Source organism: Nuphar pumila, chromosome 5, assembly GCF_984573655.1.
Source record: "Nuphar pumila chromosome 5, dmNupPumi1.hap1.1, whole genome shotgun sequence".
Taxonomy (NCBI): Eukaryota; Viridiplantae; Streptophyta; class Magnoliopsida; order Nymphaeales; family Nymphaeaceae; genus Nuphar; species Nuphar pumila.
In genome coordinates, this window is record NC_143253.1 from 103,309,212 (window position 1) to 103,326,165 (window position 16,954).

The 16,954-nt window shown below is 36.1% G+C and overlaps 1 protein-coding gene across 1 annotated transcript; it reads right to left on the bottom strand.

Moving 5' to 3' along the window:
- Positions 1–1,011: 1,011 nt before the first annotated feature.
- LOC149837967 (proteasome subunit beta type-3-like) lies at positions 1,012–7,689 on the bottom strand. The gene is made up of 7 exons (XM_090006299.1): positions 7,485–7,689; positions 6,226–6,407; positions 5,985–6,092; positions 4,929–5,018; positions 2,070–2,154; positions 1,521–1,615; positions 1,012–1,268 (listed from the first exon to the last, which is right to left on the bottom strand). Exons 1-7 carry the CDS (start codon positions 7,488–7,490, stop codon positions 1,220–1,222), a joined length of 615 nt encoding a protein of 204 aa, XP_089862425.1. The 5' UTR covers positions 7,491–7,689; the 3' UTR covers positions 1,012–1,219.
- Positions 7,690–16,954: the final 9,265 nt, after the last annotated feature.

The following is a 16,954-nucleotide window of genomic DNA, read 5'->3' on the forward strand; positions in this document are numbered from 1 at the left end:
ATTAAATCGCCATAAATCCAACGTTTATAAATTGAACAAAAATGACGAAAACAATCAACATCCACAAAAATCGCCTAACAGTGACAAAGCCCTATAAACACTATTTAAATGATTTTAAACGGGACAAATCAAACTAAAAATGAAAAGTCAAAGTTAGCCTAATCAAAAGGTCAAGATGGGCTCAATGCAACCAATATAGACCTATGCCCCTCTAAATGCACCTCATGTCGCTGCAAGCGTGCAAAATATGAGGATGCAAAGTGCCAAAAGCACCCAAAGGCACACTGGCACAGTCAACGATTCCTATGCAATGCATAACAACATCCGCAAGTCACCCTAAAACAAGTTTGTCCTAACGGTAAAGACTATTTTAGGAATAACAAGGCAGGATGTTTTTGGGTATTGCTTATAAGGCAAAGATTATTTTGGCAAAAACCCACTATAAAAACTCTTAACTGTTTTCCAAACTTTACGTATCATTGGCCGTACAGATACATGAGGATCCGACTAGAAAACAAAATAGTAGTTTGGGTATAAATAAACCAAACATGAGTCCACCCAAAGATCCAGAAACTCACATATAATAAAAGAAATGGTTTTACCAGACTAACCTGTTTTGTCCACCAGACCTGGTCTATCATACTGGACCTAGATCTCGTACTGACACACAGACCCAGGTACAAAATTTCCTAAATCTGACCCATATCCTACCTGTTGAGGGCCATAACCGCAGCCAGAACGCTGGGTCCAAGTTTGCTTAGCTTTACTTACTGCAACAAAGTGAAGTCTCCACTGAACCAGGTTAATCTGTTCAAATCAATACATTTACAGCTTATTGTTTATATATGGACCCATACATGCCAACTCAAATTATGGTTATCACACGAGCCAAGCAAGTATCCAAAACCCCTTTTGAAAGCCTCGGATCTGATTGTAGGATCTCAGATCCTCATATTTTTTTAACAGGCAGAAGGTACAAACAAGAACCGTTGGAATTTGAGCTCCCAGAGAGAGAGAGAGAGAGTATTTTTGTCTTTAAGGAGTGCAGTGAACTCTTTGTACTAATGACCCTAGCTGCTGCATGAGATCGTATTTCCTAACATCATGCAGGAAATGGAGGAACGATCAAAGAACCTGTTTGTAGAGGCACGCCAACAAAAGCACAAAGACAAACAATTAGGGTTTTCTAATCCAGAAATCAAAAAAGACATCATAAGATTTAATCCATCCGCCCCTTCAATGTCCTCTCCTTCACTTCAGTCGGTGTACTGCAACAACAAATAATTGATTATAGGCGTAGGATTGATGCGGTAGCTGGAGGCACAAACAAAAAGAAACCCTCAAAACATAGAGTTGTCACGATTTTAGTCCATCATGTTAAGCGCCATCTACTAGATGGCTGAAACTGCTGCTTGGTGCAAGCATGGAATACTCTTAGCAAACTATGAAAACAATCATTTTCTCATTCAAGAGTAAATTTGTGCGTGAAAATAATTTATGGCATAGGAGGTTGTACTTACACAACAAATACGTGTCCGCCCCAGCCGCTCAGACAGTCCCGATCAACTGATGCTAAAAGAGCTTGAGAAACCGTCTCAAACAATTCGTCAGGTTCCTGAAAATAAGAAAATAGGATTTGCAGTAGTCTGTTCAGAAGATTGATATATCGACATCAGACTTGCATGGCTCAATATAAATGAATAAAGTATGTTCGATCACTCAATGACAGTGTCATGGATTACAAGTCCACGAAAAGATAATACCAAGACAGTTGACTTTGCGGTGCATTTCTACTTGCTAGGAAAAAAAAATCCTAGTGATACGAAATCTCATTATCTAACGAACCACTTATCTGGACTAAAAGCATACGAAAAAGGAAGAAGGGCTGAAAAGTTGGAGAAATTTACGTGTCTTGAGAAAATAGATACCAGCTAACAAAGTTGACTTGGTGGTGTGTTTCTAGTTTCTAGAAAGATGCATTGGTGACAAGAAAATTTGCGAAGCAAGTCCACACTTATTTAATCTGGACCAAAGCACAGAGAGAAGAAGAAAATGAATATATAACTAACCATGTCAGGCTTATACATTGATTCACACACACCATAAAGAGACTCCGATGCTGTACCCGCAACAACAAAGTCTTTTGCCAACTCTCTGTAAATTGAAATAAAGAGTAATAACATCATAACAAATATAAAGCATAAAACAAACAAAAATAAAAAAATATGCAGTTGGGGGTGGGGGTACAAATCAACATTTCATCGTTAAGTAATAGGAAAGAATAATGTGTATACTGAAACTTCTAAAGCTTACAATTTGTTTTAAGCAACAAGCATTAATATGAACCTATGCAAAAAACAGGGTGCCATCAGGCAACCAGTGCAAAGCAGCAATGAAATGGTAAAGCTTTAAGCATGTGAAGGTCACATACATCGCAAAACTCTAATTTCTTAAAGTTTTTCCAAGTACGTTAGCTCATCTTTTTTCTTCTTTAATGCCAACATATGGCATCAACGTCTAAAAATTGGTTGTTTAATTTCAGAAATATGTTAATTTAAGAGGACATCATCTGTTTCTTAATAACAGTAGCAATAAAGCATTCATTCAAGGAAGCATCATGATCTTGCATCTACTTCTGATAACAAAAGTGTCTCATAGATACCTAATATGACGCCAGAATCTCATCTAGTTCTCCATAACTCTGTATAACCCTTTTCACAAGTATCTGCTACCTATGTGCTAGAATATAAACTGCAATGGATTTGAGCAACAAATTTCCCATTGACATACTATGCCTTCTAGTTTACCACAAAAATTCATATTTCCGCACATTTATAAGTGGCTCCTTAATGTAATGAACCAAAAATGCACAAAATATAGTGCCAATAAGAGGCTTATACAATCACAAGAACAATGGTCTCTAATGGACCGAATACAATCTCATAAATGAGATAAGCAAAATGACTATAAAAATAACAAAAAGGCACAAAAGCCTATAGGAATAAAAGGATCTTTATATATTCCACACAAATGCTACAGAGAGCAATAATATACAAGGGAAGAGCAACTGCCTCCCAACAGTCATAATATGACAAAACAAAAAAGTCAAAAATAAAAAACTTAAAATACATTTTAGTCCCTAGTGGACTGTGCTAAGTACAAGTTTATAAAAAGACCAAAATACCCTTGACAGGGTATTCATATACAACTAATTTTAACACTTAAGAGGTAGGATCCAAAGCTTTTTATACCACTATGCATTATGCCAACATCCTTCCATAAGTACAAGTTTATAAAAAGACTAAAATACCCTTGACAGGGTATTCATATACAACTAATTTTAACATTTAAGAGCTAGGATCCAAAGCTTTGTATACCACAATGCCTTGCATACATTTGCAATGTTTAATCTCAATGCTACCAACCAGTGTTATTAAAAATGCACCTCAAGGCGCAAAAAGCGCGCCTCGCCTCAAGGCGAGGGGCTTTATGCCTTGAGGCGCATGTATAAAGCACAAAAGCCCCGAAGCATGCGCCTCAAGATAAGGTGCATATGTCTCGTTGCTTTTGGTCAAATGAGGGTCAAAACCCTCATTTGACCAAAATTTAGGGCTTAAACAAAGGGCCCTCGACCCTGATCAGGATCGGGGCCCTTTTATTTTTTTTGATAGCTCTCACGCCTCTCTCTTTCTCTGGTTTTTTCTCACGCAGCCTCTCTCTCTCTCTCTCTCTCTCTCTCTCTCTCTCTCTCTCTCTCTCTCTCTCTCTCTCTCAGCTTCTCTCTTTCGTCTCTCTCTCTCTCTCTCTCTCTCTCATGATCGAGCCCGAAAACAGGTATTGTTTTCTCTCATCTCTCATTTTTTTCTCACACACAGTATGCAGAAAACAGTTCCTCCTTGCCTAGACATTGCAGTTTGCATTTCCCATAGATAAAATAAGGAAAATGAAAATGGTGTACATGCATCTTTTCTTGAGAAAAAAAGGTATGCGTGCATAGCCTAAAGTTAGTTTTTCTGCACCTGATCTCCAAAGCCAATAAAATATCCTGAGTCCATAATAGGGAAAAACTATTGCCGACCTATTCAAATGAATTTGTGACAGTTGTCAAGTACTGAAGGGGTGATTTTAACAGCTTAATGTAAATTTTCTGAATTTTCTTAGAAGCCATCATATTCGGCCCATTAAAGGAATTCTCCGCTCAGTATATTGGTCTCTCTATGAATGTTCTATATCTATGGTGATGATGGATATATCAGGTTTATCAACATGAACACATGTGAAACAGTTGTCTTTGCGTGCTCACAGATCAGTTTGATCTTCTGGATGTTTTATCGGCAACCTGTGATGGAATACCAGTCCCTTCTTTTACACATAAGATCGATGACTAAATAGATGATCTAAACTACCTTTACTGCTGGCAAATATCTGTAAAATTAAAAAAAAAGTGTTTCCAGTACTTAATGTTTTCTGATAAAACACACATACAGTCTCTCTCTCTCTCTCTCTCTCTCTCTCTCTCTCTCTCTCTCTCATGCTTGTATTTATTTGAGATTTTTTATTTCTTTCCAATGTTAATTTTCAGTATTTGCTTGAGATTTTTTATTTCTTTCCAATGTTAATTTTCATTATTTGCTTCATCAATAAAGCATTTTTTATTTATTTATAATTTTAGATATTTTTTATAGTTTTAAAAAAAAAATTGAGGCTTACGCTTTGCCCCTCGAGGCTTACGCCTCGCCTCAGATTTTGGTGATGCGCCTCGCTACGCCTCAACGCTTTTCACAACACTGCTACCAACAGAATAACATAAAACGGGGGACAATATGGAATTTAGTTGAAAGGAAACATCATGTACTTTCAATAATAAAAAGAATGGAGTGCTAATGATGTAAATTTTGCATCAAGTTTACTGGTATTAGCATACATACTTGGCACCTATTGAATCCATGGTGCAAATAAATGGCTTGTCATCATCCCCTAATCCAGCAATCACAGGTTGGCAGAAGTATGGACCAAACCTAAAAGGCATAGGGGCAATATAAAATGTCATCAACGGTCAAAACAATGAAAGTCTATCATCTAAACAAAAGAAAATAGTATTAAAAAACAACAGGATAGTGGAGGAACAGAGAGAGATACATTGCACAGTACCAAAATTTCAGATGATACATTCAGTCATGTGTCAAGCTTTACCCTGAATCTACTGACAGAAATACATCTTTTACACTATCACAAAAATTTTGTAATAAAGGGGGTATTGCCAATCAGTATGAGCTTGCCTAGGTGATGTTGGCATGAAACCATGCATAAGTAAAAAAAAACTCGCAGTGACAAAAGCACCTAGTACAATTTCAACATTGATACAGTTGCTGAGATGTCATGGAAAACTTGACACCAGTTACAAATATACTTGCAGAATGGAAGTTTTGAAAATTTTCAGATAGAAGGTGCAACTAGATGCAGAAAAGGTATAAACAAAGTGCACATGTTGCCCTGAAATATAAATAGAGCAAATTAAAGCTGGTTAATATCAATGCAGGAATCTTTTTCCTTTTCTGATGATCAAGCTGGGGAATAGCCCCTGTAGGATTGAAATGAGATCCCTTGGTTATGATAGCGTGACCTAACCATCCAGCTATTGCAATTTGACATACACATAGAGGGGTGGTGTGTGGGGCAAGAGAACTGTTTGAGAGAGTGAGTAACAGACAGCAGGAGGTTTTATAGGAAGAGATAATGTGACCTTGAAAAAATGGAAAAAATACATCAATTTAGTGAGACAAATAAAAGGGTTAGCAAGCAAGGTCAAATAACATCTACTATTCCTTAACAAAAATACTAGTCACGACAAAACAACCAAACTCCTTAAGGTTGACAATAAAGCTAACAATAGAGCTGCAAGCTCTTGTCCACTTAGAGAAATAAATGACTATTCATAATGAACAAACTATTCGCATAAATAGAAGTTGAAAAGTTCAAGATACCTTTTCTCATATAACAATGCAGACACAACACTGGCAAATGTCTCGGGCTTCATGTTTCGTTCTTCTCGCAACTGATAAAGTTTATGGCGGAAGACAAGCCGCTGATATCTTAAGAAAACATTTTGAATTTTGCATCAAAACATATAATACAGCATGGTATGCAGTATACAAGAGATTAGCAACTAAATGAGATAAGAAACTACAGAACTTTAAGAAAATAAGATGACCCTGGCATTCTTACAGTGTTTGGGCATCTGTTGCCAGACCAGACAAACCAATGTAAAGTTTATCGTGGACCATGTAGATCCTCTGGAAATCAGTTGCGATAGTCTGAAGCTGCACACCAAGCCGACGATCACTTGCAATAGCAAAGCAGTTCTTCCCCACCATCGCAACCAATGCACTCCCATTATACTCGTATATCTGAAGCAAACCCAATTTACAGATCAACATAACAGAGAGTACACCGACTTCATGTCTCCCGGTCATTAAATGATATCGCTTTCTCTGACAACTGAGAACCAAACCTATTCTTGCATGAACATAACTCTAAACCACGTGATGTCTAAGGGAGTCTTTGAAAGAATTATGAGAAAACTCGGGTAACTTCAGAAAGTTGCATTATGTAACAGAACGCAAAACCCCAACTCATCCTAAACCCCGAGCTAAGTGGGCTTGTCAAACGCGCTCCAAGTTGCATTTTGTCCAACAATAAATTAGGATCAATACTATGAAACAAGCAAAACTTGGAACGCCTACTTAATTATGTTCAATCAATGTCACAAATCTCGTTCTCAGGTAAATCTCACAAAATATTGAAAAATATGGCTTTTCTCAGGATATCAACATTTTTCCAGCATTATATCTTAAAAATATCACAATAAATTCGCAATCTTTTCCAGATATCGCCATTATTAGTTACATGGTATTCAAACAAGAGCTTCTAAAGAAAAAGTAAACCAAAATCAAGGTGCCGCTCGGATGAACCCGCTTATCCAGAAAATTAGGATAAACTTGGACACTGCATTATATCGCAGACATAACGCAATATCCCAACTTATCCCACTTTTCCAGATAAACGGGTCGGTCCTGACACCCCAAAAGAGACCAAGCTTGGCTATTTCCTATTCCTTACGAATGAAGAAACCGTTCCCCCTCAGTATCATCCAAAAGGAGAGAGAGAGAGAGAGAGAGAGAGAGAGAGAGAGAGAGAGAGAGAGACGAACTCCTTGATCCTTAACAACGCGTTCCAATGGAAAAAGCAAACCTCAAAAAAAGCGTAAAAATGCATCCAAATTATCACATGAAATCGATGCGCGTTAGCGCTCGAGACGGAAAACCAGATCTCCGAGGAAGCGATTTTCGATGCCGAAATCGAAAGGGATCATCGAACACGTACATCGTGAACAAGGATGTGATGAATTCGAATGTAAGGGTTTGAGATAAGAACAGGAAGGGGATGGAAAGGAAGAGAAAGGGGAAAAGAGAGTGAGGACTCACCGACATGACGATCTCTGGCGACAATCCCAAGTCTCCGGCTGATTTAGAGCGATCCTGAAGAAGCTCGTATGGACTTCTTCAGTATCAATACACTCTCTCTCTCTCTCTCTCGACTTCTTCAGTATCAATTCTCTCTCTCTCTCTCTCTCTCTCTCTCTCTCTCTCTCTCTCTGTATGTATCGTAGACAGCAAGTCTCGCTCTTTTCTAAACGCGGGGATATAAACGGTTCGGGTCAAGCTCAGATATCTAACCGAATCCGAATACTTTGGTCGGATTCATAAAAAAATCCGAGTCAGACACACTCGGATGATCGGATCATTCAGTTGTAGCGTTCTCATATCCGGGTCCTAATCCGAAACCGAGCCTGGCTTATGCGTGGTTGCAGACAAAGGTGATTTGGATCCCATAAAAATGAGAGAATGCCAAACATGTGATTTGAATTCTCATGCAAATGAGAATGTGATTTTGAAATCACTTGAATATGATGCGACTCGAAATCACAGTAGAATATGTGATTTGAAATTATGACTTTAAAATCACATTTGATTCCATTTCCACCTCACGTGATTCCAAATGATATGAGATGTAACCAAACATAGTTGGATGAGATCCAACCTGATTTTATGTATATATTGGATCTTTAGGGTGTGTTTGATGGCGGATGCCACAGACGTGCAGGATGCACAGACGCGGGGGACGCCACTGCCATCATACATTGAACGCAGCAGACACGTGGAATGCGTGTCCACAGAGTTCATGATTCACCGTTCCACCTCATTTCTTCCCCTCTCGTCTCGTCCCGTCCCGTCTCTCTCTCTCTCTCTCTCGTGCAACGGCTGGGCAGTGCGAGGCCGACAGCGAAAGACCTGCTCTCTCTCCTTATTTCCTCCCCTTCTTTTTTGTTCCTCTCTTTCTTCTTCTTCTTCTCGTTAGGGCTTTGAATCAAATTTATTTAACTAGAGCTTTTGATATTTAATTTGATTAGAGTTTTTTTTCTTCATTTTTCTTTGATTAGAACTTTGAATCAAGGATCTTTAATTAAGGTTTTTTATATTTAATTTTATGATTTATTTATAATTTCTTTGATTTTGTGATTTATTTTTCTTATAGTTTTGGGGTTTTTGAATTATTTATGATTTATTTTCTTACATTTTAGGGTTTTATGATTTATGACAAATCTACGCTCATAATCCTTTTTTTATTAGGATTTTGAATCAAATGTATTTAATTAAGGTTTTTGATATTTAACTTGATTAGAGCTTTCCTTTGATTTAATTTTCTTTAATTATTCATTCCTTAATTTTATGATTAATTTATGGTTTTTTATTTTTCTTGTAGTTTAGGGGCCTTTTGGTTTATTTATTAATTATTTTTTTGCATTTTAGGGTTTTATGATTTATTTATAATTTTTTCATTTATATATAAAAAAATATGAATTCTTATTTTTTCTTAAATTACCTAAAACTTAAACATTTTTTTGGTACTTGGGTCCAGTTTGAGATACATATTTGAAGCTAAAATTTATAGATTTTTGATAAACTATCATAATTAAATCCAATATGAAATTGATTGAAGCATTTATATATCAAAAAATATCAATTCTTTTTTTTCTCAAATTACCCAATTTTTAGATAATTTTTAGTGGGGCTAAAATCCATAATAAAAAGTTAAAACACTCATATGGTGGGGCAGATCGAGCCATATGATCTAAATTGAAGTTATCGGACCCATTATCCATGCGTCCAAGTTGTCTATACAACGCAAAAATCAAATGCTGGACATAAAAAACACAATTTTTTGTTTAGTCGAAACAAATGTTGGATGTAGTACAATTGTTACAGAACAGACAAAATATGTGTTCGGTCTGTTATGTTTTGTTGTTAGGTCTAATCTTGGACAAGTAATCAAAAACACCCTTAGGGTATATGCAGCAATCAGATCTCTAATAGATATAGGCTTTATGCTCTGTTTGGAGGCTGAAGATGAGAGCGAACATGTGGAAATGAGAGGTGAGATGGGAAATCAATAAACTTCCTGCATTTTAGAATTCTATATTTGGGAGTAGAGTGGGGAGCTAAAATGGCCTTCCAACTCTTGTTTTCAACTATATATACATATGTTTGCAATGCCTTGTGATTCTTGGATTTTTTCAATATTCTATGGTTGTAAATCACAATCGCAACACTTTCTAAAGGTTAGTAAACCATGAAAAACATATAAGTTGTGACTGTAATTGTAAATTATAATTGATATTGCATAGAATCTTGTGAGAGTTGGTCACAAGATTAACCTTGTGACTAGGGATGGTAATGAACTGGGGAGGGTGCGGGGGACAAGGTCTCCACCCCTGCCTGTCTCAAAATTTTTCCCTCCATCCATAGTCCATCTCTTGGTGGGGGAAACTTTGGACCTCCACTGCTGCCCCGTCTCAATATAATTGTCCCCATCCCCGTTCTTGTAGGGATGACATAGGATAATTACTTAGTGCAATTACCTATGGATTTTGTCATGAAATGCTTGAAAAAAGCATACTAAATGAAGAGTTCACAGAAAACAAACATCTTTGTGGTAGATTTGAAGGTTGAGCAGTAAAATTTGTTAAGTTTTTAAGATGAATAAGAAGAAAATAGAAAGGAGAGAGGAGATAAAGGGTTTAGGGTTAAGAATATATATACATATATATAAGGGTATATTAGTAATTTCAATAATGGAGATGGGGCAGGGCGGGGGCAAGAGCAAGTCTATCCCCGTGCGGGTTTTGATTTTCATCTTCATCCCCGATCCATTCCCCATTTTATGTCCTCCATCCCCGATCCATTGTCATCCCTATAACATCCTACTTTTTTGTAACCCATAACTTTCATATTTTTAATATAATGATGTGAGTTTTATGTATAATTTATGGTTAAATATTATCGAATATTAGATTTCGGGAGGGATGAACCCTAAAATCATCAAAATTGGGTTTGGATCGGATCCAATTTGATTGAGGGGCAAAATCATAATTTTTGGGCAAGGGACATGCCTAAAATTTTTTTTAAAAAAAAGAAAAAGACAAAATAGTCAAAGGATAGGTTAGGTATTTACTTAAAATATCTTGGTTTTATTGAGACTGATAGTTTGGTAGATTTGTTAGCTAAAAAGGGCAGAAGTGGTAGAAGAAGGTTATGATGGAGAATTAAAACTTTAACAAGGGCATTTTAGTAATTATGGTGAGGTCAGCTGTCATTAAATTGTACAGCTCAGGCCCCCACCAACTGGGTAAATTAATCTCTCTTTTCTATTATGCATAATCTTCCTCTTTTCTTCTCTCTTTTGTCTCTCATCTCCTCACTCTTCTTTTTGTCTCCCTCACCAAACCACTCTTTCTCTCTCTCTCTCTCTCTCTCTCTCTCTCTCTCTCTCTCTCTCTCTCTCTCTCTCTTTGATTTTGGCCATTCTCTCACAACCATCACGTTTTAGTTGAGGTAGAGAGGTTGCACCCTGTAGATTTGGATTTGGGGTCTCACGTTTTGTGATTTTAGTCTCGTGTGTGTTCGACTTTCTCGCAGGGTGTGGAGTTGTTTTTGTGAAGGACATTTCTGCTAAACCTTGATAGATTTAAGAATTTGGGTACTGATAGTTCATAGTTTGGTGGATTTTTTTATTTTCCTGCAATTATCCAGATGTGATCTTTTTACTCCATGAAACTCTAGGGGCATGTGAGCATTTAGATGAAGTTTTATTTGAAACCAAGCTAGCTTATGTGAATTTTTGGTGTGTTTGGGGAGTGTTTTAATGTGTGCACATTATGAGGGGTTTCTGTTGAGAAATTATGGTATGCTACCTGATTTTATGAAATTGGTAAACCATGTTTAGATGTGGGTTTTCAAAAATTTTGCAAGACTGTGACTGCCATATGTTTAGAACATAGAGATTTTAAAAGTATACTTGTGTTTTTAAGTGGGTATAATGCAACTTTGAATATGTTTTCTTGTAGAAATTCATGTTAGAACTGTGTATCGTGTTTTGTAATGAGAATCCATGATTTTTTGTCGAAATATGTTGTTTGAAAACTGGGTTTTTTTGTTCGACCCTGCTTGGGATCACCTCCTGCAAGTCAAAAGTTGATTCCCTTATGAGCATGCATTATATTCTGTCTCTGAGGGTCGACCCCTTTAGATTAAGGGTCGACACCTCACTTTCATAGCTCTGATCTATGTTTTTTGGGATAGAGGGTCGACCCTTGTATTCAAGAAGTCGACTCTTGTAGTGCTAAGATTGACCCTTGTTTTCTAAGAGTTAACCCCTACAGTTGAGGAGTCAACTCCTAAATATTAAGTCGACCTCTAAAAGGTAAGGGTTGACCATTGAAACCAAAGAGTTGACTCCTAAATAATAAGAGCCAGCCCCTAAACACTAAGAGTTAACCCTTATTTTTAGGAGTCGACTGCTGCAGAGCCAGAGTTGACTCTATAGAAGATGAGTCGACCCTTGGGCTGAGGAGAGTTGACTTTTGAGTTATCAAAGGTGGTTTTATGGTTTTGTGGTGTTTTGACTTTAGGTATGGATTGTTAAGCTCAGAATTTGATCAAATAAGCCCAAAATAGTTATGTATGGATTGGTCGTACCAGTGTTCATTGACTTTTTAGCATTTTTTTTGCAATAAGACACTAATTTGATTTTGATTGGTCCAAGAGAGACTTAGTTCATGCATAGATACATATTTTCTTATTATATGTTGTGTGATGCATTGGGATGTGAGGTCCCATTATTTTCGGTTATGGGTATTACAAGGATGGTAATACCAATGAGAAGAAAAGGATATGCATATGTACAATTGAAATTCTACGGTGATGACCCTAGAGATATCTTGTTACAGGAATATGTTTGGGTGTTGGCCCATGGTATTAAGAGAGTACATTATGATGTGATGTAATACATAAAAAAAATTTAATTAAAAATAAGACGCACTATATGTTGTCACTAAGGGTGACATGAGCATGCTGGTATTTATGACTTGAGTTAGCTTGTCAGATATGAACAAGCATGCACCAACCTCGCAGGAGAATTTTCGGGATGGTTGATTGAGTTCCTGTCATTTGGATTTAAGGGAATCGTTTCCCACCATGAGGCTTAGAGAACACTGGACTCTGATACTCAAGTCGAAGGTGAAGCTGTTGTAGTATGCCTAGTAGTGCACTATGTCGATTACATGGAGAATGTCCTAGACTTTGGATCTCAGGGAGAAGGATGCTTTGACAAAGGGTCTTGAACTCTGGTGTAAGTGTCACGATGATTATTTGGGATTTTATAAATAAAATGGATAAATGAATACCCCTTAAATGGCCTGATGATGCTCGTACTACTGAGAGAGTGGTGCCCTCTTAGTTGTAAACAAGATCATAATAATAAATGGATGTGGCACACAACATGAACAATTAAATGAAAAGATTTAATAAATGTTCATGCATGTAGACATACATGACATGAGTTTGTGTGCTCGGTACATGGTGCACCTAAGGGTCGACTCTTGAGTTGGGAAAGTCGACTCTTCTTGGGTTTTGGTATTAAGTTTTATTCTAAGAGTCGACCCCTGAGTTGGGTGGGTCGACTCCTCTTGGTTTATATTTGGTGTTATGTTCTACGTTGAGAGTCGACCCCTAGTTCAGCAGGGTTGACTCTTCCTACGTTATTTTTCAGTGTGAGTTCTCCTGAAGGTCGACACTTGATGAGTTGAGGGTTGACTCTTCCTGTTTGGGAAAAGATTTTTTTGGCAAAGTGACTTTTCAAACTAACTTGTTCTTATACTATTACCTTGTGACGCTCATGTTGAGTAGTTGGATTACATTAAGACATGTGTTGTCTCACACCTTCAATTGTTATTATTTGCAACATCCAGTGGTAGGTGGATGTGGCAGCGAAGGACATCTGAACAACTCGTCGACATTCATGGACGTGGACCTGAGACTGCTTTTGTAGTTTTCGGAAACTTTATACATAAATGCATATGTTGATAAACATTTTGTACAAGTGACAGTTTATGAAATGAATGACCTTTATGTTTTGTATGAGCGTGCAAATTGTTTTGTGATTTTGGATCCTAGTTTAGAAATCTGCATTGAAAAACTAGTTTTAAAATAATAAAAGTCTTCCGTTGTGTTTTTGAAAAAGAAAAATTAAAGAAAAAGAAATTGATTTTTTTTACGTTAAATATCCTAGTGTTTACAATCCCTACTTGTGACCAACAATCACAACTTTTACTTTTTCAGTTGTGATTGTTCATCCCCAACTGTGACCAAAGCAAACATGCATGTAATAAATAAAGTGGCTTTTATTGTTCTATTTTCACCTCTGATTCCATCTCCACTCTCTTCTCTATCTCATCTTTGGCTCCCAAACAAAGCCTTAACTAAGTCCTTGGTTCTCTGATGGATTGACTCGCAACAATACCTCTTGCAACCACGTATAAGAGAGACATTGAACCCAATTACTTTACATCCAATAATATCCAACCAAGCATACCTACTTAAATCACCAGCCTGCGCTTGTACAGTAAATTGGACTAGCTGTGAATGGTTTTGTGATGGCAGATACACATACATGAAGATTATCATATACATGATTATGATAGGAATATGTATTTTCTGAGTTGGTACATAAATCTAATCCTAAACTGATGAGTTTGCAATTGTGCATGAATCTACGCATGAATATGAAAATAATTTGATATTTGCATGACTGTGATCATATGCATGTTTGGTTGATTATATGCTTGGATTTGATCATAAATGGTGTGGTTTGTGAGCATTGCATTTGCATGTGTATGTGTATGCACTTGGCTTAATGCGCATTCATATTTTATGTTTTGAATGTGCATTGTGAACATGTTTGGAAACTCTGTATTTCTTGTATATTTATTAAAATTTTGCAAATTGCATAAATTACCTTTAAGATATGTTGATGGTCATATATAAACCAATGTGAGCCATGTAGGCCATGATCATGTATTGCTCCAACTATTGTTGATTTTATTTATGCATTTAAAAAATTTATTTTTGGAAATTATTGTTTTTTTTAAATTAATTACACTGTTAAATTATGAGGGTCAAGGGCTAAAATTATTTTTGCATGAGAAATTGCAAAATGGTTTTTGCATAAAGAACTTGAAATTTGTTTTTAAAATGATAAAAGAGACCAAACATTATAATTAATCTCTTCTTTGATGTCTCTTCCACATTGTGAAAATCTTGGATGGCAGTCATGAGGGACCATGAGGATACTAAAATTTTGTGTGTGATTGTGCCCCTCAACCCAATATAGTGGTTCACCTCATGGCCATAGTTTCAGAAAGATTCAACCACTTTGCCTAGGGGTGGTGTTGTTTACTCAACTGTAGTTATTGGTATACCAAGAAAGTGGTGTCAATGGTTGATGATTTTTATTGATGTTCCGACATTAGGTAAGGATTCTTAATGTTCTGATGGAAGGTGCAGATTTTTTATATCGATTGAGAAATAAGTGTGAAACTTAATAATAAAATGTAAATTATATATTAAGCTATGACTGAAAACCTAACTTGAACTTTGAGAATTTGTGTCTGTTTTAAGTATCCACGAGTTTAAGAAAAAGTGAAAATTAAAATTATATGCATTTAATAGAGACATGCATGCAAAAACAACTCTGATAAATAACTTATTCATGCAAGTACATTGAATCATGCATATTTTACTTTTCAGCATTAGTTCATGCATCTTTGCATATTTGATTCTGCATGATATTTGGTTGAATGCTCAAATGGTAAGTTGATTATGGTAAGTTGTTGCTTGTGATATTTCTTTAAAAATTATGCATGAATTTGTTTATGCATTTCCTTTACTGTTGGAATTTTAGAGAAATTTGTACGAGAATGATTCTTACCCATTTTCTTAAAACTGTTTTATAGGCACAGATGCTCAATGATATCTTGGACTTACTGGCTGGAGACTGCGAGACTTGTGACTGATGTCTGAGTTCTGACAGGATGGTATGATTTGATATAGACAATTTTGATATTCTTAGACTTTTTATTTATTGATTTAAATTAATAAAGTTTGATTTATTTTTTCAGTTGATTCAATGCATGGAAAGTTTTATAGTTTTGTATATTAAATCTATGATGTGCCCAAGATTTCTTGGGAGAGTTTCCATAATTGTTTTAAAAAAATTCTATTATTTTTATGAGGGTCAGTTGGAGTCGTTACATGTGAGGTTCTACCCTTTCTCCTTCACGATAAGGATATAATTATTATTTGTTTATTGTTGATAACTATTTCAGGTTCTCTTGGATTTTTTTCATTGTTTAGCAAGTCAGATGCTCTATTATGTTTTGAAAACTTTAAAACAATAGTTAGGAATCAACTTGATAGAAAAAAAAAATTCATAATGATGGAGGATGAAAATTTGTCAGTGGTGTCTTTTCTAATTTTTTGAGCAAATATGGAATAAAGAAGTGGTTGTCTTGTCTACATATACCTCAACAAAATTTGGAATTGTTTAGCAAAAACATAGACATGTTCATAAAACAAGGATGAGTCTTTTGGTGCATGCCTCTTTAAATATTGAGTTGTGGGTTGATGTTTTTCATAGTTGTTTATTTGATAAATCGTCTCCCAAGTTCAAATTTGGGTGACAAATCTCCATATGAATTTTTGTTTAAATAGGTGTCAAGTTATGAACATCTTAAAAAATTTTGATGCACTTGTTATCTGTATTTGAGGCCTTATGTGAACTCAATATTATTGCCCAAATCCAAGGCCCGTGTGTTAATTGGGTATGATACCAACTACAAGGGCTATGTTTGTTTTGATCTTATGACAAGAATTTTTTTATTTTCAGGCATGTAATCTTTGACAAGTCTAATTTTCTATATGCTTGAACAAAAGAACCTATTGTTGACAAGGAAGTTGCCTCTTGGATCCAAAATCAAAATCAGACCCAATCATCATGGAAAAAACTTGATAGTATCATTTTAATTGGTCTCAATCATGTTCCTCCAAAAGAAACCATAATCCAAGAAAATATAGATGATTGGTCCCAATTCTCCTATCTCCAAAAGAGTCTCATGAAGTTTTGAGTCATCTGGGATAAACCTTGTTGTTGACCTCAAAAATCAAGGTCCTATCACGACACACCATATGATTACCAGGTCTCAACATGAGACATTGAAACCAAAGTTGTTTGCTACTATAATATATCTCATTCATATTGGTCTCTTGTGAGAAGTAGTGCAAGAAGAAAAAGAACCACATGGTTTTGACCAGGTTATATAAGAACCAAAATGGCAACTTACCATGAAATAAGAAATAAGTGCCTTATATAAAAACCAGACTTGGACTCTTCCCCCCCCCCCCAGTTGCTAGCAATTTAGTTAGTAGGCTAGGCTGTAAATGGATCTGCAAGAACTGATAGGTACAAAGCTGAAATAGTTGTCAAAGGCATTGTCAACAAG